General features: G+C 36.7%; 1 protein-coding gene across 1 annotated transcript in view; it reads right to left on the bottom strand.

Annotated features, from left to right (window-relative positions):
* Nucleotides 1-22,047, bottom strand: part of LOC136858647 (furin-like protease 1) — a 618,861-nt gene that overhangs the window by 32,432 nt on the left and 564,382 nt on the right. The window contains exon 12 of the mRNA XM_067138363.2: nt 21,080-21,406. Coding sequence (XP_066994464.2) covers nt 21,080-21,406 — 327 coding nt within the window. The remainder of the gene's footprint in view (nt 1-21,079; nt 21,407-22,047) is intronic.

Here is a 22,047-nt window from a genome sequence, read left to right as displayed (position 1 = left end):
TGGTTTCTATATGACTTTCCTCTCACCTACAAGGTAAGCTGTTCATTCTTCAAATGATATGATGCTGCTATTTTACTAATCTTGCACATTTACAAATCTGAGGAATCTCTCAGAATAAAATGTGTATGCCAAGAGTAATACAACAATCTCTATCATAGAGGAGCCATTTAAGAACAAAATAAAGGATTTGTAATGATAATTGGAAAGTTACTTAAAAGACCAGGAATTGATAATGAGGGTAAATCTTTATGGCTAGTATAAATGCAAATTTACTTATGTTTAATTTTAAGTGCCAGATATGATATGATCTAATCATACCATTATTTTTCTTAACTCTGCTCTCTAGTTACAAGTTGGAGAATATTGTAAGGTCAAGCAATTTTTCTTGATTGTATGGATTGTTTTGTAGATTGTGGAATCAAGTAAATGAATATTCTCTGGATCACTCTCCATGATGAATAGTGGTAAGCAATGCCTGGAGGAAATACTGAATCTGATGTAAATACATTTAATGCATATGTGTAATGAAAAGATATAAAAACTAAACTGCAATGAAAAAATTCTTAAAATCGTTTTTGTTTTTAGAAAGGTTTGCTACTTTATTTGTAAGATACTGGTAAAACTTCTAGCTTCAGAATAGAAAAGAATTGGGAGTCAAAATATTTCTCTAGATATTAAAAAGGTATGGATTACACATTTTCAAATAAAATACTGTAACTAGGAATGATAAAATTGAAATGACCTTTCCAAGCTTTTGCTGCTATTTTATTAATCACGCATATTTCCAAATATGAGGAACGTCTCAGAATAAACCATTCCCAAATCCACCAGCAGTGCTGCTTGAAGATTTCCTTGTGTTTCATTTCTTTTTCTTTGCATCCATACAATCACTATGCATTTTATTTTGAACTGATATATTTGTTTTGTAATATTGTTAGTCATTCTGGCAGTTTCACTGGTTTAAGGAAGAATAAAGTTGTATATGTAGGGATCTTACAATTGCAGTCATGAGGTACAAGTATCTACCAGGGGTAAAACTTTGTCTCTTTGCATAATAGAGGCCTTCTGGCATATGTTCAATGGATTTAGGAAAGTTGTGTAATTAGTGGACCAAAATCCTCAGCAGCTGAACTTGACCTGCACTCTTTGCTACAAGTTTCAAGCAATTATCTGAGAGAAAGTGAAATGCCTCTTGTAATAGGAAGGATGTAAGAGGGTGATTTTTAAAGCTTTAAATTATTTGCAATTCTTGATCAACTTTCATGGGTTTTATTCCCGTCACCTGTAAGTGAACTTTTAAGATTTAAACTATTTAACCTTTTAGAAATATGTTTTTAATTTGTTTTCACATCTTATAGGTCTATAAGATGATAACTGAGTTTTATGTACAGTAAGCTTGAAGTACTAAAGCCTCATGATCATATATAATTATCATCAAATAATTAAACAAAAAATATATTGCACCTTGTTTGAAGTAGATAGAATTGTACACAATAAAACATTACCGGTAGCTAAAAAGTGCTGAGACAGTACCGATATCACTAGAAATGATCTTGCAATGCCATTTTCTGGGCTCATATTTAGTTCCATCTCACACAACAGTAGAGGTTATTGCATTTGTAAATGCTAACAAAATGATGATAATTGTAGTAAAGAGGAGAACTTAATTGTGTATAAACACACAAACTTTCAGAATTTATCTTTGATTATCAGTTGCCACTTGCTAAGTCCAACTTGCATTCATCATCATCATCATCATTTCCCTTTATCCAGCTGTAGCCGGATAGGGGCAAATATGGTTCCTCTCCACTTTCTTCGGTCTTTCCACCACTCCTCCTCCAACACTGTGTCCCAGTCCAGGTTTCTTTCTATAATGCTACGTTGGATGGTATCCTTCCGTCTCAATCGTGGTTGTCCACGGCCTCTCCTTCCGTGGATTTGCATTTCCATCACCTTTTTTGGCATTCTTTCGTCACTCATTCGCTTTATGTGCACAAACCATCTTAGTCGGCTCTTCTCTATTCTATCATTCATTTTTTCCACTCCAATTTCTTCCCGGATTTTCTCATTCCTTATTTTGTCTCTTCTACTCTTCTGTATCATACTCCTCAAGAATTTCATTTCGGCTGCCTGTATTCGACTCTCATCCTTCTTTGTCATTGTCCAAGTTTCTGCTCTGTAAGTTGTTATGGGTATATAATACATCTTGTACATAATATCCTTTGCTTCCATTGGCACATCTTTGTCCCATAACATGTTTCTTACACTATGATAGAAACAACTTCCAGCTTGAATCCTTTTACTGATCTCAGCATCCAGTCGAGCATTCTCCATTAATTCACTCCCCAGGTATTTAAACGTTTCCACTACTTCCAGGGGCTTGTCTGCAAGTCTAATCTGACCTTTCCCTTCTTTCTCCCCTCTAGTCATAACAAGAGTTTTACTCTTTTCTACACTTATTTTCAATCCACAATCTTCGATCATCCCATTCACCACATTCAACTGTTCTTGAACCTTCCTGTCGTCTTCTCCCCAAATCACAATATCATCTGCAAATAACATCATGTTCATTTCTCTTCCTCCATATGCTGCTTTTGCTGTTCTCATGATGTCATCCATTACTATTGTAAACAGGATTGGTGATAGAACACTTCCCTGTCTCAGCCCACTAGTTATTTTGAACCAACTTGTCCTGCCAACTTGTGTTTGCACGCAACTATAACATTCCTTATACCCACCTTATTATAATAGAGTAATAAAGAGACTAAGAAGGAGGTGCAGATTGGAAAGAAACAGAGAAATGGCTGTGGAAGTAAGGAGAAATTGAAGGAACTTACTAGGAAATTGAATCTAGCAAAGAAGGCAGCTAGGGATAACATGATGGCAAGAATAATTGGTAGTCATACAAATTTTAGTGAAAAATTGAAAGGTATGTATAGGTACTTTAAGGTAGAAACAGGTTCCAAGAAGGACGTTCCAGGAATCATTAATAAACAAGGGGAGTGTGTATGCGAGGATCATCAAAAGGCAGAAGGATTCAGTCAGCAGTATGTAAAGATTGTTGATTACAAGGATAATGTCCAGATAGGGGATGTGACTAACACTAAAGATGTATTAAAATTTATCTGTGATGACGACATTTACAGTAAGTTACAAAAGTTGAAAAGTAGAAAAGCAGCTGGAATTGATAAGATTCCTGGGGATATACTAAAGACAATGGGTTGGAATATAGTACCATATCTGAAGTACCTTTTTGATTATTGTTTGCATGATAGAGCAATACCAAATGAATAGCGAGGTGCTATAGTAGCTCCTGTGTATAAAGGAAAGGGTGATATACATAAAGCTGAAAATGACAGGCTAGTCAGTTTGACATGCATTGCATGCAAGCTTTGGGAAAACATTCTTGCTGATTATATTAGACATGTTTGCAAAACTAATAACTGGTTCGATAGAAGGCAATTCGGGTTTATGAAAGATTATTCCACTGAAGCTCAACCTGTAGGATTTCATATGAAAGGTTATTCCACTGAAGCTCAACCTGTAGGATTTCATGAAGATATAGCAGATATCTTGGATTCAGGAGGTCAAATGGACTGTACCACATTTGACCTGCCTAAGGCATTTGATACAGTGGATCAAGGGAGACTACTGGTGAAAATGAGTGCAATTGAACTTGACAAAAAGTGACTGAATGGATATATTTCTAGAAAATTTAACTCAGAGAATTAGAGTAGGCAGAGCTTTATCTGACTCTGTAATAATTAAGAGGGGAATTCCTCAGGGAAGTATTATTGGACCTTTGTTTTCTTATATATACAAATTATATGAGTAAAGAAGTGGAATCAGATGCAAGGCTTTTTGCAGATGATGTTATTCTGTATAGAGTAATAAATAAGTTACAAGATTGTGAGCAACTGCAACATGACCTTGATAATGTTGTGAGATGGACAGCAGGCAATGATATGATGATAAACAGTGTTAAAAGTCAGGTTGTAAGTTTCACAAATAGGAAAAGTGCTCTCAGTTTGAATTACTGTGTTGATGGAGTGAAAGTTCCTTTAGGGGATCATTGTAAGTATCTAGGTGTTTATATAAGGAAAGATCTTCATTGGGGTAATCACATAAATGGGATTGTAAATAAAGGGTACACATCTCTGCACATGGTTACGAGGGGTTGTAGTAAGGATGTAAAGGAGAGGGCGTACAAGTCTCTGGTAAGACCCCATCTAGAGTATGGTTCCAGTGTATGGGAACCTCACCAGGATTACTTGATTCAAGAACTGAAAAATATCCAAAGAAAAGCAGCTGTATTTGTTCTGGGTGATTTCCGACAAAAGAGTAGCATTACAAAAATGTTTCAAAGTTTGGGCTGGGAAGAAATGGGAGAAAGAAGACGAGCTGCTCGACTAAGTGGTATGTTCTGAGCTGTCAGCGGAAAGATGGCGTGGAATGACGTAAGTAGATGAATAAGTCTTTAAAAGTAGGAAAGATCACAATATGAAGATAAAGTTGGATTCAAGAGGACGAACTGGGATTGGATTGGAATAACTTACCAAGGGAGATGTTCAATAAATTTCCAATTTCTTTGAAATCATTTAAGAAAAGGCTAGGAAAACAACAGATAGGCAATCTGCCACCTGGGCAACTGCCCTAAATGCAGATCAGTATTGATTGATTGATTGATTGATTGATTGATTGATTGATTGATTGATTGATTGATTAATTGATTGGCTTGTCAGAACTACTGGAGTCTATGTTGGATATAATCACTTGCAGTGACAGGACCACAAACTACCATGCTATAATGGCCGAGTCCTCACACTTGGTCTTATATTTGCCTTTGTATTACTATTGGTATTAGTATTACTACTGGTAATGTGTATTAAGCGTATGTACTGTACCACTATGCACTGTGAGGAAGTTCTAAACAAGAACAGATTTGTGTTAGAGCTGATGAACTAGTGTGAATAAGTGTGTAATTAGAGTCATTACTGTATCTACTACTGCTGTATCTAATATACTGTTGGATTATCTAATGGAGGTATGCACTTATGAGTTTTATGTTATTTTTTAACCACCTTTATGAACTGGAATCCTGTATACAGTGGAAAAAATTTCCGGTCCCATGAGTTTTCGCTGAGGACAGGTTTTACTGTATAAGGAAATTCGTCCTTGTTCTTTTTTAATACAAAGTGACCAAACTGACAGTATTCAAAATAATTCCTTTACCCAAAGTTAGGGGAGACGACTGAAGATACAGGCAGGTAGTTCTTTGAATGCAGCTGGTTATCAAATATAACAGAACAAAGCATCAACTACCTATAGATTTTAATACAAAAGCGAAGAGATACTGTCTTTATACTGGGCAACTTCTGTAATTTCATTTTTTTAAATCTTCTTTATCACAGAAAATTCTTCGACAAGAAATAATTTTGTGCTTTATATAACTGGTGTATCTGGTTAAGCAGAATATCAGTAATGAATGACAATGATGAATTATTCAAGAATATCTTTTCATCATATCCGTCACAAATGATCTTTATAACAACTAACTGAATGGAAGTACAAAATGAGAACTCAAATGACTACTTTCTTATAGATTACTATAGAAAATGTTAAATGCTATGTCATTAATGAATCACTGTATTGTTACATGATCCTCACACTTACTTAGCAACATTCACATAGATGTACCACAACATGCACACACCTTCACCCACAATAACTGTGTGATGAGCAGAAGGATAGGAAGAACACCTTGGAAGAGCACCAATTACAAATAACATCCATTTAATTAACATCAGCAATATGAAGAAAAAGTAGAGAGAAAATAAAACTAAAAAGTATGGTAGTAAAATCAGCAAATCTGCAAACCTGTATGCAAGAAATACATATCAATTGTGGTAAGTTATTACCCAATTAAATTATTCTGCATGAAAATTTTTTTGATGTCCATCAATACTCCCCATGCACAAACTACAAAATTCAACATTAAAAGTATATATATTTATCCTCCTATCAGCAGATTGATCGATCTGATATTAAAATTCACTTTCTAAAGTTCTGGATAAATAACATTCTGGATTCTACCTAAACAAAGGTAATCTGTTGAAGCTATGCATTTCTTACTACTTAAAACAGAAAAAAATTTATACTCAACTATTATTCCAGATTTCACCTCGGTAATATCTTAAAAGAACACAAATACGAGGGCTAAATAAAAGAAACAATCAAAATGTAGAACATAACTTATCTCAGCTCAGTGGTTTGCATATAAATGGTAGCTATATTACTCTTTAGAGTTAACCACTGTCCTCAATCTAGAGAGAATAATGACAATATTTTGATGTTTTCAATAGTGCTCCATTGAGGTTCATAGCAAGAAATAACCATAATACTGGTTATTAAAAGATTCAAAACTTAACGTTATAAGTTATCTTATGATATTGCTGTAAAAATATGTTCCTATACATATTTAGCGATGATATATCTACACAGTACAGTCATCAAGTGTGTGTGTGTGTGTGTGTGTGTGTGTGTGTGTGTGTGTGTGTGTGTGTGTGTGTGTGTGTGTGTGTGTGTGTGTGGCCCCATAGTGTAGCTTTGGTGCATTACAGCAGACATGTTGGGCCATGGGATGGTGCCATGACAGCTCTTCATCCCAGCAAGAATTAATTGTGAGAAAACCGTAAAAAAGTAGTTAGTGGGACATAAAAACAATAACATTAATAGTCAGTATAAGCAGAATTACAGTCTGTATTGCAAAGGGTAGTTGAATGTGAGTGGCAGAACATGAGAATGTTGCCATCTGACCAATGGGAAACATCAAGTTCTGCCAAAAATCAGTCAAATCCACTGGTGAAATGTTTCAGATGATGAAGCTGAAATTGAATGTACCACCACAATGGGAACACCCGCAACGAGACAGGTCAAAAGAAAGATGATGCTTTGCTTGAACTGTTTTTTTTTACTCATTGGGAAGTGTGCGCATGAAGTTCATTTCACAAGGAGAACTGTAATCAAAATATTTACAAAAGAGATCTTTCACCATCAATTCAAATATTCAAAAATGTTTCCAAATATTTTTTTGTGTGATTTTGAAGGAATCTGATGATGTTCTTTTAGGAATGAACATGTCATTCTATTTTTACTTAAGTTGTTTCTTTTTCAGATATAATTCTGTTATATGTTTTTGTTTTCAGGTAGTTACTAGATTTATTTATTCATAAATCAGTTTTGACAGACTGAAGAACCTAGCAGTTATAAAATGAGTGAGTCGGAACTTCAAATATGGCTTCAAGTGAGGCTTCAAATATCACAAAATGCCCTCCATACTCACTTGATCTCACATTAAGCAATTTATTTTATCTTTCCTTGCTTGAAAGCAAAGCTGCATGGGCACAGATTTTATTCTGCCAAGGAGATCATCACTGCCACAAAAGCAGCTGTACGGGATCTTCCTGCCAATAACTTTCAGCAGTGTTTCCAACATCAGTACCAATATTGGCAAATCTGCCTAGCAACCAACAGTGACGATTTTGAGGGACAATGCATGCCATGTTGCGTGGCTGCTTATGCTCTAAGCACCAGTCCACAAACCTGTTATGATACAAATCTTTAATTTCAAAATTTATGTAGGCTTCCTTTACTTTCCATGAAAGAAACAATTTAGATTTTGAACATTACTAGTATCCAAATGTCAAGAGAATTGCAGTACCCTAATTTATATTTTTCAACATATTAGCAGCTGAGAAAGTATGCATTTCAAAATGAGTCATATACATAATAATGTTAATATTAATGAAGCAAGTTTGTAGTTTCACTTGACATTTGATATCTTGATCACTGCCATGGGATCTCCAGTTTTACATGGAATCTGAACCACAGGGATGTGAATTTTCATTTCAAAACCCCATATGGATTGGCAGGAATTCAAACTGCATCTGTCTAGGTGGGAAGTCATCGATGATGCTACTCAGCTATCACATACACTAATTTCATTATATTAACTAATATATGATAAGTGATAAATAGATCTGTCTGGTACTTGCAGTACATTTAGCACTATCTGATATATGTTCTGAATACTGAATGAATATTAGAATGAATTTCACTAGATTTTACAGAAGAAATTGATGGTTCAAACTGAATTCTTTGACCTGCAGATCTGTTCATATTTGAAATCCTAACACAGAAAACATATAAGCATACAGACTTGCATGAAAGAAAAGAAAGAAAGAAAGAAAGAAAAAAAGAAAGAAAGAAAGAAAAAAAGAAAGAAAGTAAGTTCAGAGTTGTTTAAACATTATCATCAACATAAAATGCATAGTGCTAGCCACATTTAATAATTAATGTATTAACAAAAATAAAAGCAAGATTGACAGATTCCAGGTGAAGTATTACTTTCCTCCCCACCTTTCAGCTCTTGTCTACTTAGAAAAAATTGTGAGCAAAATACAGAAACACACGTACACCATATTATGGTACTATAAGTACAGAATCTTATAGCAATGCTTCCAACTCTCACACAGGATAATCACTGATGCACTTTTAGCCATTATCCTGCAAATTTTTCTTCTCTTCCTTTGACAGTTTCCCCGAGCAATGAGTGATGAAAAAACTATCGAGAGCATGCGTTGATAGTAACGGATGTATACTTTTGATGTTACTGACAAAATCATGCTCTAAAAAAAGATTAGTAATACTGATTGTAAAATTGGTACAGTTCTTTATATGGTAAGTAGTCCCTTATTTATATATATAATCTCTATACTACATACGATTGGGTTTTGTAAAGTGTCATTCTCGTTCTCTTCATGTTTTGGCAACACTTGTATAATTGCACTTGAGATATTTTTTAAGTCAAACACTTTCTTTCAGATGAACAGTCATATCCAAATCTTTTTCTTGGCAAGTTCTCTACATTTTAGTTCTTGGAATATTACTTGAACAACAGAAATAGGAAATCCTTACTCAGAATCATAAAATACAACAGCAACTAAAATTATTACTTAATTAGTGGAAGAACCTTTTCCTTTTACCACAATTGGCTAAAATAATGAGCTGAGACTATTCAGGTTTCAATGGCAAAATGGACATATGTACACATGTTGTGATCAATTCAAGGCCACTGCATATCCAACCTCAAGATTCCTGGAATGCTTTTCCAAACAATTATCTCACTTTGTGTAAAATTGCCAATTCTATAATGAATAATGCAAATTTAGCTATAATACTATTCCTATCATTAAACAGAAAAGTCATTCAAATGTAAGCCAAAAAATACAAATTCTATTGAATAGCTTCACAACTTAGGAGCAAAAACTAATAAATGAAAGCTTGTATGTATGTATGTATGTATGTATGTATGTATGTATGTATGTATGTATAACTTTTATTTAACTACATTTAGAGCAGATGCTTTAAAGGAAGCTGACAATGAGCTTCTGCACTACATTAGGAATCACTCAGTTGTGCCAAGTTTCCACCCCATAATTTCAATAATCAGTTACACTACACCTTTCAGACTACACGGTTCAAAATTGTGGCAGTGATGGTAAAGATGATAGTTCTTCCAGTCCTTTGTGGTCTAAGATGAGCCACACTAAATAATAATAATAATAATAATAATAATAATAATAATAATAATAATAATAATAATAATAATAATAATAATAATAATAATAATAATAATAACAATAACAATAACAATAACAATAATAATAATAATAATAATAATAATAATAATAATAATAATAATAATAATAATAATAATAAGTTATATATTTGGGTACAAAACATCACGACTCTGCCTCACACCACTCTCCAGTGGCAGCCCGGTGTCTATTAGTGGCTTATAGGATTTACTACGTCAACTGTAGCCGAATCACCTAATCATCTACTGCTCTTCACACAAAGAAAGGGTAAAGACTGGAGAGAGTGTGAAAGAAAGTGATTTAGCAACCTCTCCATACCAAACTAGGATCACTCAGAACTCAACTCAGCAGGATGCAGGGTGTGATTGACTACTGGCTTCCAGCTCACTTCCAGGAACTGAGGCCATCATGTTTTGTCCCCGAGTATACACCCCATTACCTATTTACCTGCTGGTAAATCCATTAACACGAGGCTGGCATTATTGAGCATGTACAAATACCACCAGACTCAGCCAGGATCAAATGTGTCAACTAGGGCTCAGAAAGCCAGTGCTCTACTATCCAAGCCAGTCGGCCAAGCATTCAAATCTCTGTTCCTTGTTGGAAAGTTAACAGTATTTAACTACCACCAAGTCCATTCAGATTTTATTAAATATGTGAAGTGTCTTAACATAAAGCATAGGAACACTCATTAACAGTGTTTGGAGCATTACATTAGCCCCATCAGAAGTTTGAGAGATGACTTATTAGAAACAACAGCCTTTAATTATCTGGTTACTGCAAACTTGCATCAAATGTTTGAGTACTGTGAAGAGGAATTTTTAGACAACTTAAATTGTATCTTAAAATATATAACCAACCTTTTCTTTTTCTTTGCAATCTGCTTTACGTATGTGTAGACAGATAGGTCTTACGGCGATGATGGGATAGGAAAGGGCTAGGAGTGGGAAGGAAGCAGCCATGGCTTTAACTAAGGTACAGCCCCAGCATTTGCCTGGTGTGAAAATGAGAAACCACAGAAAACCATCTTCAGGACTGTCGACAGTGGGGTTCAAACCCACTATCTGCCAAATACAAGCTCACAGCTGCCCCTAAACACTTGCTAGGTAAAGCTTTTTCTATAGTTATAGAAGTTACTGGTCATTTTGCAACAGGAAAAGATACTATTACATTACCAGAGTAGTCAGAAACAACAATTACAATTAGCATTCTGAAGGTGAACTTTAAACACTACTCAAACAAAATATAGAAATGCATTCCAGCAAAATAATTAGGTCTGGCATTCAGATACTCACTTCCACCCCTTATTCCCTGTTAAGCATACATTCTTTCTCCAGGGTATTACTGTTTTAGTGAAGCATTGGAGGAAATAATCTATGAAACTGAATAACTGAATAACTCTAATAAAAATGGCGGACTTTGAGGCGACGCTTTGAGTGTGCTCCGTGTTTATCCCGCGCTAACTGCATTTAAAACAGCATATATAGTCCGTAAGTTGTGTGAAAAGTGATGTTAAGTTGTAACTAGTAACTAGTGTACGTTGGAAGATGCCTTCAGTCAAAGGTGCGCACGAAAGACTGGATAAATTTGAAGCAGCTATGAACAGGTTCGAGGCACGCCTAGAACTTGTTGATGGCTCCCAAGGCTCCAGCACAACCAACTCTGCTGGTAATTCCCTAGCTTCCTTGAGGCAGGAATTCATGGAATTTAGGTCAGCGATAACCAGTGAACTCAAGTCGCTTAGAGATGAACTAAATGATCTTCAACATAAACTGGAGGAACATGACGAGCTACTGGATGAGGCAGAGCAGTACAGTAGAAGAAACTGTTTGCTCATACATGGTATCGCCGAGGAACCAAATGAAGACATTTACAGAAAAGTGAAGGACGTATTCTCCAAACATCTAGAGTTGGAAGTGCCCATGGAAGGGATCGATAGAATCCACCGAATTGGAAAGCCTCAGAGGACAGCAGCAGAGGTACTAACAGCGGGTAAGCGGCCGATTATCGTCAAGTTCACTCGCTACTGGGAACGTGAACGCGTGTGGGGTGCTAAGCGCAAGCTAAAGGGCACGAAAATCCTGATCACTGAATCGCTGACAAGAACACGTAAGGCAATTTTAAATTCTGCTCGGGACAGATTCGGCATGAGAAATGTGTGGACACTAGATGGTCGTATTGTAGTTCTGCTTCCAGACGGAACTAAGAAGATTATTACCACGAATGCGGATTTGAAATCTTTAAAGTTTTAGTGGGATAAACGTTAACAACTATGTTTCTTGTAATTATTATTGTTGTTGTTGTTATTATTATAGTGTTTTTAAGAATGTGTGAATGTGTGTGTAAATGCCGGCAAGTGATTGTTAGCTGTCTCATTCTCCAGGAAGTCGAGGTGAGTTTCCTTCTTCTAAATAGCATGTATTGTTATCTTATAATCTATTTGTTGGAATTCTTAGTATTCAGCTAGACAGTTATTGTGCACGTGGACCTGACCTTGGCAGTGACAGTATCAATAATCCCTCACTCTCGGTCTCTCCCTTCTCAGCAAGTACCGGTACTCTGTTGAAACAAGCATTGTCGTCCTCTTCTTACAGTCTACAGTGTTGCCATGTAAATGCTCTTTCTCTTCCGGCGCACTACGACGAAATTCAAGCAATACTAACGGAAAATAATTTACATATACTTTGCATCTCTGAAACCTGGCTGTCTCCTAGCATCCCTTCCTCCAGGGTTGATATCGAATTGAATTAACTTTCGTGTATGTGTTTTTCCTATCTATTGTTCTGCGTGTGCATATCGTAATACATTTAGCGATTCTATGAGAACTCTACTGACGTATATTTGGTGGAATCAGCTTTGTGTTTATATACACGTGAAATAATATTTGTGTGTAGTGACTGGGGAAAAGTCACAGTTCACAAATGGTCATGTGAAATGCGTGCGGGTGATGCGTCGTATCTGAGATAGAAACAGGCAAACTGTACTGCAAATAGTTAAGTGTTCGATCAGTTATTCGGAATTCTTGTGTACATTTGTTTAATGACCAGCCATACAGCTTATTAGTGTTACATAATAGCGTTCCGTGGTCCATGAAGCCGTTGAGAGCCATTGTTGATATGAACATGGTAAACAATCGACAGTGACAGTTACAATTGGAAATCACGGCCTATCGGATAACAAAACTGCCTATTGAGGATTTGTGTTAGACCCGCCATTTTAAATTTTCGCCCTAGAATGCCTGAGAAGTATTCGCCAAGAAGCAATCGATATTAACTTCATATATAAAACTCCGCTGGCTATCCTGGAATTTATCAATACTCGTGGATAGTTCTCCAGTTATCAAGGAGTGTATATAGATGGCCATGACGTTATAAATTTATGCGAGAGAAGTTGTTCGCCTATAGTCCAAATAAATCAACCCGTAAGTGACAAATAGAAGAATCAGATACCTAAAAGAGACAAATTAACACGAGTGTCAACTAACCAATATCAGGTGTACAACATCTATAGCAGACTACAATTTATACAAGTGCAAAAACAAAGACAAAGAGATTACGGACGACTAAAAAACTCACAGAGTAAACACTGTTAGAGGAAACGGAAAGTGCGCACTTGCCCAAAGATGTCGCCAAATAAACACACAGAAAACCAAAGAGAAGAGAAGTGCGGTGCATGCAAGAAAGGATTTGAAGAGGACGAACAAGCAATACAGTGCGAGGGAGCCTGTGAATTATGGCATCACAAAGACTGCGCTGGAATAAAACAAGGAGAATTTGACATAATGTGCAAAAGTAACTGCAACTTAACATGGATATGTAGGACCTGTAAATCAAATCTGCAAGCAATTAAACAGAAAGAAGACATACTCCAGAAACTCATGTCCAAAATAGAGGGCATGCTGGTAAATAACCCAAAGATAGAAGAACTGACTCACAAGGTGGAATCAATGACAGAATATATACAACAAACACTGGATGCAGTCATAGAGCAAAAAGTACAGAAAGCAATCAACCGATACTCAACAGGGGAACCGGAACATCTGTGACCAAACAAAAAAGTATGAAAACCAATGAAACAACCAATAGGAACAAAGACTCCAAGGATTCCAAACAAGAATTCCCCCCACTCCCAAAAAAAGGAAACGATAAGCAACAACCAAGAGACAACAACACAAATGTACAAATAAGAGCGGATACGGAAGAAGAAAGAAATACACAGCAGCAGTCACAACTAAAATTAAAAGGCACTCAACAGCGCCAACCAGCACCTAAAATATTAATTGGCACTGGAACAGTAGAAGATGATCTACAAGCGGCAGACAAGAAAGCCTGGCTATTTATTGGGAAATTGAACCAAGAAACGACTACAGAAATGGTGACAAACTATCTGAGGAAGAAAGGAATCCGAGGAAACATCAGTTGCGAAGAGATCACAACAAGAGGAGAAAACAGAGCCTATAAAGTTGGAATCCCATTCGAATGTCTAGAATTAACATCTAATCCTGACTTCTGGCCAAGAAGAATAACTGTGCGCCGATTTCGATTTCGTTTCTCCAGGAGGAACGAAGGCGTATCTCTCGAATAATCCCATAAACATGCTCCTGTGGAATGTAGAAGGACTAAACGGACTACTAAAACTAGCACCAGAAAACGCTTTACAAACATCAGACATACTAGTCCTCACAGAAACATTCCTCACGAAACATATAGACATACAAGGATTCTACTCTATCCACTCCCTAGCAAGGAAACCAACAGAAGGAAGGCCATCAGGAGGTGTATCTATCTACTACAAACCATGGATAGGACCCATGAAGACCCTACATACAGAAGAAAATCTAATAATTGCAAAAACAATCAAGTTCACTGTAATAGGCATTTATATAAGCCCGAACACAGACATAGAAGAAATAATGGAGCTCCTAACGCTTTCCTTCAGGAAAATTCCAAACACAGAAGAAAATATCATACTAGCAGGAGATATGAACTGCAGACTAGACAAACCCGACATGAAATGTAGAGCTGTCCTCACATTTCTTGATGAAGAAAACTTCAAATTAGTGAATGACCCAAAACATAAAACTTACTTTGCCCACAATGGAAGTAGCATCATCGACCTGGTATTCCATAAAGGAGACGATATACACATTCTAGAACAAAAGGGATTGTGGACTTCACCAGTAACCCCGCTGAGAAAACACATCCCCATACAGACCAAATTCTCACTCAAGATTCCAAAGAAAGTTATAACAACAAATGAAAAAATCACCGTATCCAGAAAGATAAACTTGGCAGAACTAGAGAGAGCATTAGGAAATGTAACTGAAGCAGAAGAGGCAATCAAAGAAAGTGATTTAAACAAAGCCCTAGCAACAATCAACAATATGCTAAAAGCAAGTATAACCCACAAAATGAACACAAGAAAAGCTCAACCGTGGTTCGACAAGGAGTGCTACACAAAGAAAAATCACATTAAATGCGTTGCATAAAGCCAAGATAACGTCAAAACCAGAAGATCTACAAATATACGGCGAAAAACGAAAATACTACAAGAACCTACTAACACAAAAACGCAATCAATACATAGAGAAAGAAGGTGAAAAAACCGCTGAAGAAGCAATAAAAGACCCATATGTAGCCATTAGACCCAGAAGATCATCAAGAAGTAGCAACGTAGAAATAGGAACCTGGGAAACGCACTTCACTCATATTCTCAACAATGCAAGGAAACAGGCGGCTTACGAAATTGAATATAACAACCAGCTTGAAGCGATACCTCCCATCACCAAAGCAGAGGTGTTAGACACTATCAAAGTTACAAAATGCAAAAGAGCCGCTGGACAAGACGGGTTTTATAATGAGCACCTTAAAGAATCCGCGCAGCATCTAGCAGAAATATGGTCCAAACTGTTTAATAAATGCCTAGAATTAGGAAATATTCCCGATGAATGGAGAAAATCAACATTTATAACCCTCTATAAAGGGAAAGGTGAAACCAGCGACCCAAACTCATACAGAGGAATCGCTCTAGAAAGCAATATCTTCAAGCTGCTAACAAGAATCCTAACCAACAGGATAGTTGAAGAAGTAGACCCCAAAATGCCAGAAGAGCAATTTGGATTTAGAAGAGGAAGAGGAACCCTGCATGCAATCCAAAACCTACTCAGTGACATAGAAGAAGCACAACGGCTTCACAAAGGAAAATTTTATGCAGTCTTCATAGACTATACAAAAGCCTTCGACATAATAGACAGGAATATACTAATGTCAAAACTCCAAACTATGGCTGGAAATACTCCCCTTACAGCTCTAATAAGAAATATTCTGGCATACAACCAGATCACCATAGATGATGCGACCCATAAAACAAAGGAAATCACCCAAACTAATGGAGTGCTGCAAGGTGATCCACTCAGCCCCATACTATTCAATATTGCCACCGCGGACGTAACAAAAGCAATCAGAGAAAGAGCAAAGGATGCAGTGATCTACATATATGCAGATGACATGGTCCTAGGGTCAACAAAGAAGGAAGAGCTCCAACACGCTTTCTTAGCGCTGGCTGAATGGGCAGGAAATAACAGCCTGAAAATAAACTGGAAAAAAACTCAACAGATGGTCTTTCGGAAAGGCGGACGAAACGCAGCAAACGACAACATAGAATACGAAGACGGCAAAGTGGAAATAGTAAACTCATTCAAATACCTGGGAATAACCTTACAGACTACTGGGACGTTCAGACTACACATAAAAGACAAAGCAATTGCAGCCATGAAAGCCATGTACGACATCAACAATCTACAGCAGTTATCCTTAAAAACAGCTATGCGCCTATTTGACACAACGATCCTACCAATACTCACCTATGGAATCCACTTGATATGGGAAAGACTAACAAAGAGAGACCTGGCCACCATAGAAGGAGTTAAGGCAAAATTCCTAAAGACCATAATGGGCATTACAAAATACACGCGTTCCCGCCTAACGTACGAACTAGCACGGGAACCCTTTCTTATTGAAGAACTGAGGATAAAACTACCACTGCCATCCACAATGAATGTAGAAGCACACCTCGCGGAGAGGCGGAAGAAGAGAGAAGAAATTCCGCTAGAGTTCTACAGCACAGATGCCATGTTGGATCAAAATTGGACGAACGCCAACCAGAAGCTAAGACATGTTATAATAAAACTAGCAGTACACGGGTACCACCATAAAATATGTAAAAATATGTCTTATCACGACCCAAATGAAAAATGTGAATGTTCTCTGTGTGATCAGTTCTGTGACATGTATCACATCACAAGATGTAAAAACAACAACAAATCTCTATGCGACTATAGCAAAGACTAAAACGGTCAATGATCTTTGTAATGCACATTCGTGCGCTTTTCTAATAATAATAATATCGATCGATATGATCTACTACGCTTCGATCGGTCGGATGGAAGGCGTGGTGGTGGGACAGCGATTTACTGTAGAAACGATCTACAGAGCCGAGTGATATGTACTTCTTCCCAGGGTGTACGAACACGGCCGGAATTCATGTTCGTTGAAGTAAATATCAACAGACAAAAAGTGATGTTTTCTGTCATATACAAACCGCCTGGTGTAACTGATATGACCGAATTCGAAACGTCTTTACTAGACTTCCAGGCTATTTATGAACACATAATCATTATGGGTGACTTTAACTGTAACCTACTTAATACGACTCATGACAGTAAACGATTAGTAGATTTGTTTAGTACTTGTAACATGACCATTCTCCCATTACAACCCACGAACCACGTGTATGCAACAAACCGTTTATCACACACACTCATAGATCTCATTATAACGAACAACCCAGGTAAAGTAATAACCCATGGACAAATCCCTGTACCATCCATTTCGACCCACGACCTTATATATTTATCCTATTCCCTCAAAGTGCCTAAATACAAACCCAAGTACATAACTGTCAGAAATACGAAGGACTTAAACTTGGATTACTTGAAATATGACGCTTATCAATTACCGTGGGACGATATACGGAGTCTAAATGATACTGACGCTAAAGTTAACTCGTTTAATACGATGGTAAAGAACTTATATGACAGACATGACCCCAAACGTCGAATAAAGGTTTCTCGCCCTTCTTGTCCATGGCTAGATGATGAAACCAAGTGAATGATGGCCCACCGTGACTCTTTATTTCGACATTATAAGCATACCCTAGATGACGCAGACTTCGAATCTTACCGGATCTTAAGAAATCGCACAAAGCAATTAATCAGAAATAAAAAAATGTGCATATTTCTGGAATTTAGCTAACAACATAAATTCTAATCGTGCTTGGGACCAACTGAGAGCTCTGGGAATAGGAAAACATCAACAGAGACAGACAACTCCCGACATTCCACTTGACGAACTGAACGATTACTTAAGTAGAATAAATATTCAACCTACCCCAATTAACTGTACCGTCTCACCGCCCTCCCTTCCAGCCAATCCACCATTCACATTTCACAGTGTCGCAGAAAATCAGGTTAAAAAGGCTTTGTACTCGATTAAATCAAAGGCCACAGGTGTAGACGATATTCCTATTGCTTTTATACATAACATTATGGGTGCTGTCCTGCCTATACTGACGCACATACTGAACGTTTGTTTACTAAACGGAACTTTCCCAACTGTCTGGAAAACAGCCAATATTATACCGGTACCTAAGAGTTTAGACCCACAATCACCCTCTGACTATCGTCCGGTGTCCATACTCCCTGCGCTTTCTAAAGCCTTCGAACGTTTAGTATAAGAGCAGGTTCTGGAGTACCTAAATAAAAATGCTCTTTTGGACCCTTTGCAGTCTGGATTTAAGAAGGGGCACAGTACCGCGACAGCACTTTTGAAGGTTACTGAAGACATTAGAAATGCTATGGACAAACGACTGCTTACTATACTTATCCTTCTTGACTTCAGTAGCGCCTTTGACACCATAGACATTCAGACTATGATAAAGAAAATGGAACTACTAAATTTTGACCTGGCTGCGCTTAAGTTTTTTAGTTCTTATTTGAGTAACCGTCAGCAGCGTGTAACAGTAAACGAAAAGGTCTCTAAATGGAAAATGAAACTTAGTGGTGCCCCACAGGGCAGTATTCTAGGGCCCTTACTTTTCTGTATTTATATCAATGACATATCATCGGTGACAGGAAATAACACACACCACCTCTATGCTGACGGTCTTCAGATTTATCGACACTGCAAGACTTCAGACTTAGATGAAACAATACAAGATATTAACAATGACCTCCGACGACTCAGTATATATGCACAACGAAATTCTCTTATACTAAACTCCACAAAATCTCAGGCAATCATAATAGGAACACGAAAATTACTGAACTGCTCAAACAATATTGCAATCCCGCCTATCCTACTGAATGGTAACATTATTCCCTACAATAAAACAGTTAAAAATCTCGGCGTAATTATGAATGAAACACTTGATTGGTCTGATCACATGAAAATCATCTGTAAAAAGATTTTTGGAGCGCTACACCCTCTTAAACGGCAAAGGGATGTATTTCCATTTGAGCTTAAGGCCAAACTAATACAGACACTGGTTCTCCCTATTCTTGATTATTGTGACGTTGTTCTAGTTGATATGACAAGAGAAGAAACACTTAAACTTCAACGAGCACTGAATTCCTGCCTGCGATTTATTTACAATATTGGGTACGATGTTCACATTACTCCATACTATAAGGCTCTCTCATGGCTGAAGCCTGATAAACGTCGGCAGCTACACATTTTAACGATGGTATTTAGAGTACTAGCGGAAAGTCAGCCACTGTATATTTCTTCTAAATTCACCTTTCTATCATCATTTCACAACTTAAATACACGTTCCAGATCCACTCTTTCTATTCCAGTGCACCGCACAAATAAAATTAATAGATCGTTTGTAGTGACCGGCGCCAGATTATGGAATTCCCTGCCAGCTCAGGTCAGAGAAACTAGCTCTTTACAAAGGTTTAAGGTCACCTGCTGAGACTACCTGCTGAGGACAGCTAACTGAATGGTTGAAGTATGAATGTGTGCGCGCCTGAGGATAAGTCATTATTAAGAGTTCTTACTTTTAATTAGTTTTATTATTAACTTAGTAATGTATTTAAAATTGCTCTCAATTCTATTAATTTTTTTGTTTGGTTTTAACTATTTTAAATATCTCATAACTTTATGTATGGTTTTGATTAGTATGTGGTTAAGTGGAAGAGAGGGCCTCGAGCCCTAACTTCGCCACTGAAGAAAAAGACATTAATAAATAAAAAAATAAATAAACTTGAAAATGATTATGATATTAATGTTCCTCTGTATGTGTCATCCTTGGCTTGCATGTGAATGACCTTTGCGTTTAAAACTATTTTAACCAAATGAAAAGCAAGTCACACAGTAGGGATATACAAATACAAATCCTTTCAACTCTTGAGAAAATAAATATTCTGTAACAAAATGTTTTCAGCATTCCAAGCAAAATTATGCATGATGGGGTGCTTTGGATATGACTATCCACAGTAAACTGGACGTAAAAGCAGTTAGAACATGATCTCTTGAGGGAAAGGTCAGTGGACACAGGAATGCTCTCATTTTCTATGCAAGTAATTGGCACTAGTAATGAACACACAAACAATTTTAGAGAATAAAAATTTATGTCAGAATATTTTGGGAAGTAAATAAAAACTGATATTTTGAATATACTAATTTCCAGGAACAGGATTCTGAGAAAGGAAAAACTATTTTAAAAAACAAGGTGTAAAATATCATACAACCTATTACTTTTTAAATTGTGCTGAATTAAAAAAAGGACTAAAAAACTGCACGTTATGTTGAGCAAGTTGTAAAATGTATAAAACAAATCTTGATAAATTTTCTAAACTTCTATGAGAGCACCCAGTAATAGGCCTAATGATTCATTCTGTTTAGTAAACCATTGATTTTGAAGAGGCAATGAAATGAAATGGCAGTGCTGAAGTAAAAAAAAAAAAAAAAAAAATGAATATCAGAGTATTTAACTAAAGCCTGCCATAGCAATCAAGTAATGCACAATTCACCAGTTTATTGTCAGTCTGGTAAAGTGCACTATGTGAAAAACTGCAAATAGCGTCATTATGAATCGAACATCATTTGGACTTCACTTTTACGTTTTATCGTTGCATTTTGTGCACGTAACTGTTCATTTGTTTTTAAATTTTATTAAGAGTTTATAAGGATCAGCTTGTCAAGTACAATGTAGTCTCCTTTTATTCAAAAGGCATCATTAATGATGTTGCCGTACATTACGGAATATTTCTGTCCGTTGTTGACGATGGCCACTTGATGTAAGGAGAAAAGGGAAAGGAAGGTTATACCACACTAGGAGTACTACAAGAAGGCACAAACCTATACAATCCTGCCCCTTCTTGGAGAGCGCGATGCAACCTGCATGCGATGCATCATTCTCAGTCGTAGTTCGTAGTACATCGTTGTGCATGATGTCATTCTCTACTGACTTGACATCAGTCCACTCATCTCCTATTGTTGTTGGCTTCTTCTTCTCCCTCACCTCTTCGTCCGTTTCCTCGTTGTTGTCTTCCTTCTCTACAGCAGAATTGGTGTCCATACTGAGGCCACCATCTACCTGATCTCCATCTTCAGTATCACTCTCTAAATCACTGCCTGGGGCTACATCTGTTCCATAAAATACTAATTTCCATTCCAGTAGCGTACCTGTAAAAACAAATTGAAAATATAAATAAACAGAACTTCAGACACATCTATTATTTTGGCATGTAAAAGTATTCTACTAGAAGATTTTCACAATTTTCAATTACAATAAATATTATAGAAAGTATGTGGGTTTCCTGAAGGGTTAGTTCTGGATAGTTGTAAATTAGTTTGCTCTAGAATTTTATAAATTAGTTATAAGATTTGAAATACAGAACCCAAGAAGGGAATTTGACCTGAATTTTTATAACAAGAATGTAAGTTTATTAAAAATTTTGAATTTCATATCAGGCTTATATAATGTTAGAAATACATTTCTACAAGGGTCAAACATACCAGCTGAAACACAGAGGAATATGCATGTAAAACTAATCATGCTAACATAAAAAGTAACAGTAAATGGCTGGCATTCTAGATCAGTTTTCCCTAGCAGGTTCAGACTATCCTGTAAATGTGCAATTAAAAAAATAATAAAAAGCTGTCTTTTTTTTATTGCTTTAAACCTTAGAGAGGTAAGTTTATCATCCTTGGGTACTAATAATTCCTAATCCATGTATAAGCCACAATACAAATAAACAGTGTTATTTTTCAAGTACTATGGTGTGTAACACTCACTACAGAGCAATAGGCTACTGGAATAAAGT

Source organism: Anabrus simplex, chromosome 1, assembly GCF_040414725.1.
Source record: "Anabrus simplex isolate iqAnaSimp1 chromosome 1, ASM4041472v1, whole genome shotgun sequence".
Taxonomy (NCBI): Eukaryota; Metazoa; Arthropoda; class Insecta; order Orthoptera; family Tettigoniidae; genus Anabrus; species Anabrus simplex.
Note: the sequence above shows the minus strand (reverse complement) of the source record. Positions and strands in the feature narration are given on the sequence as shown.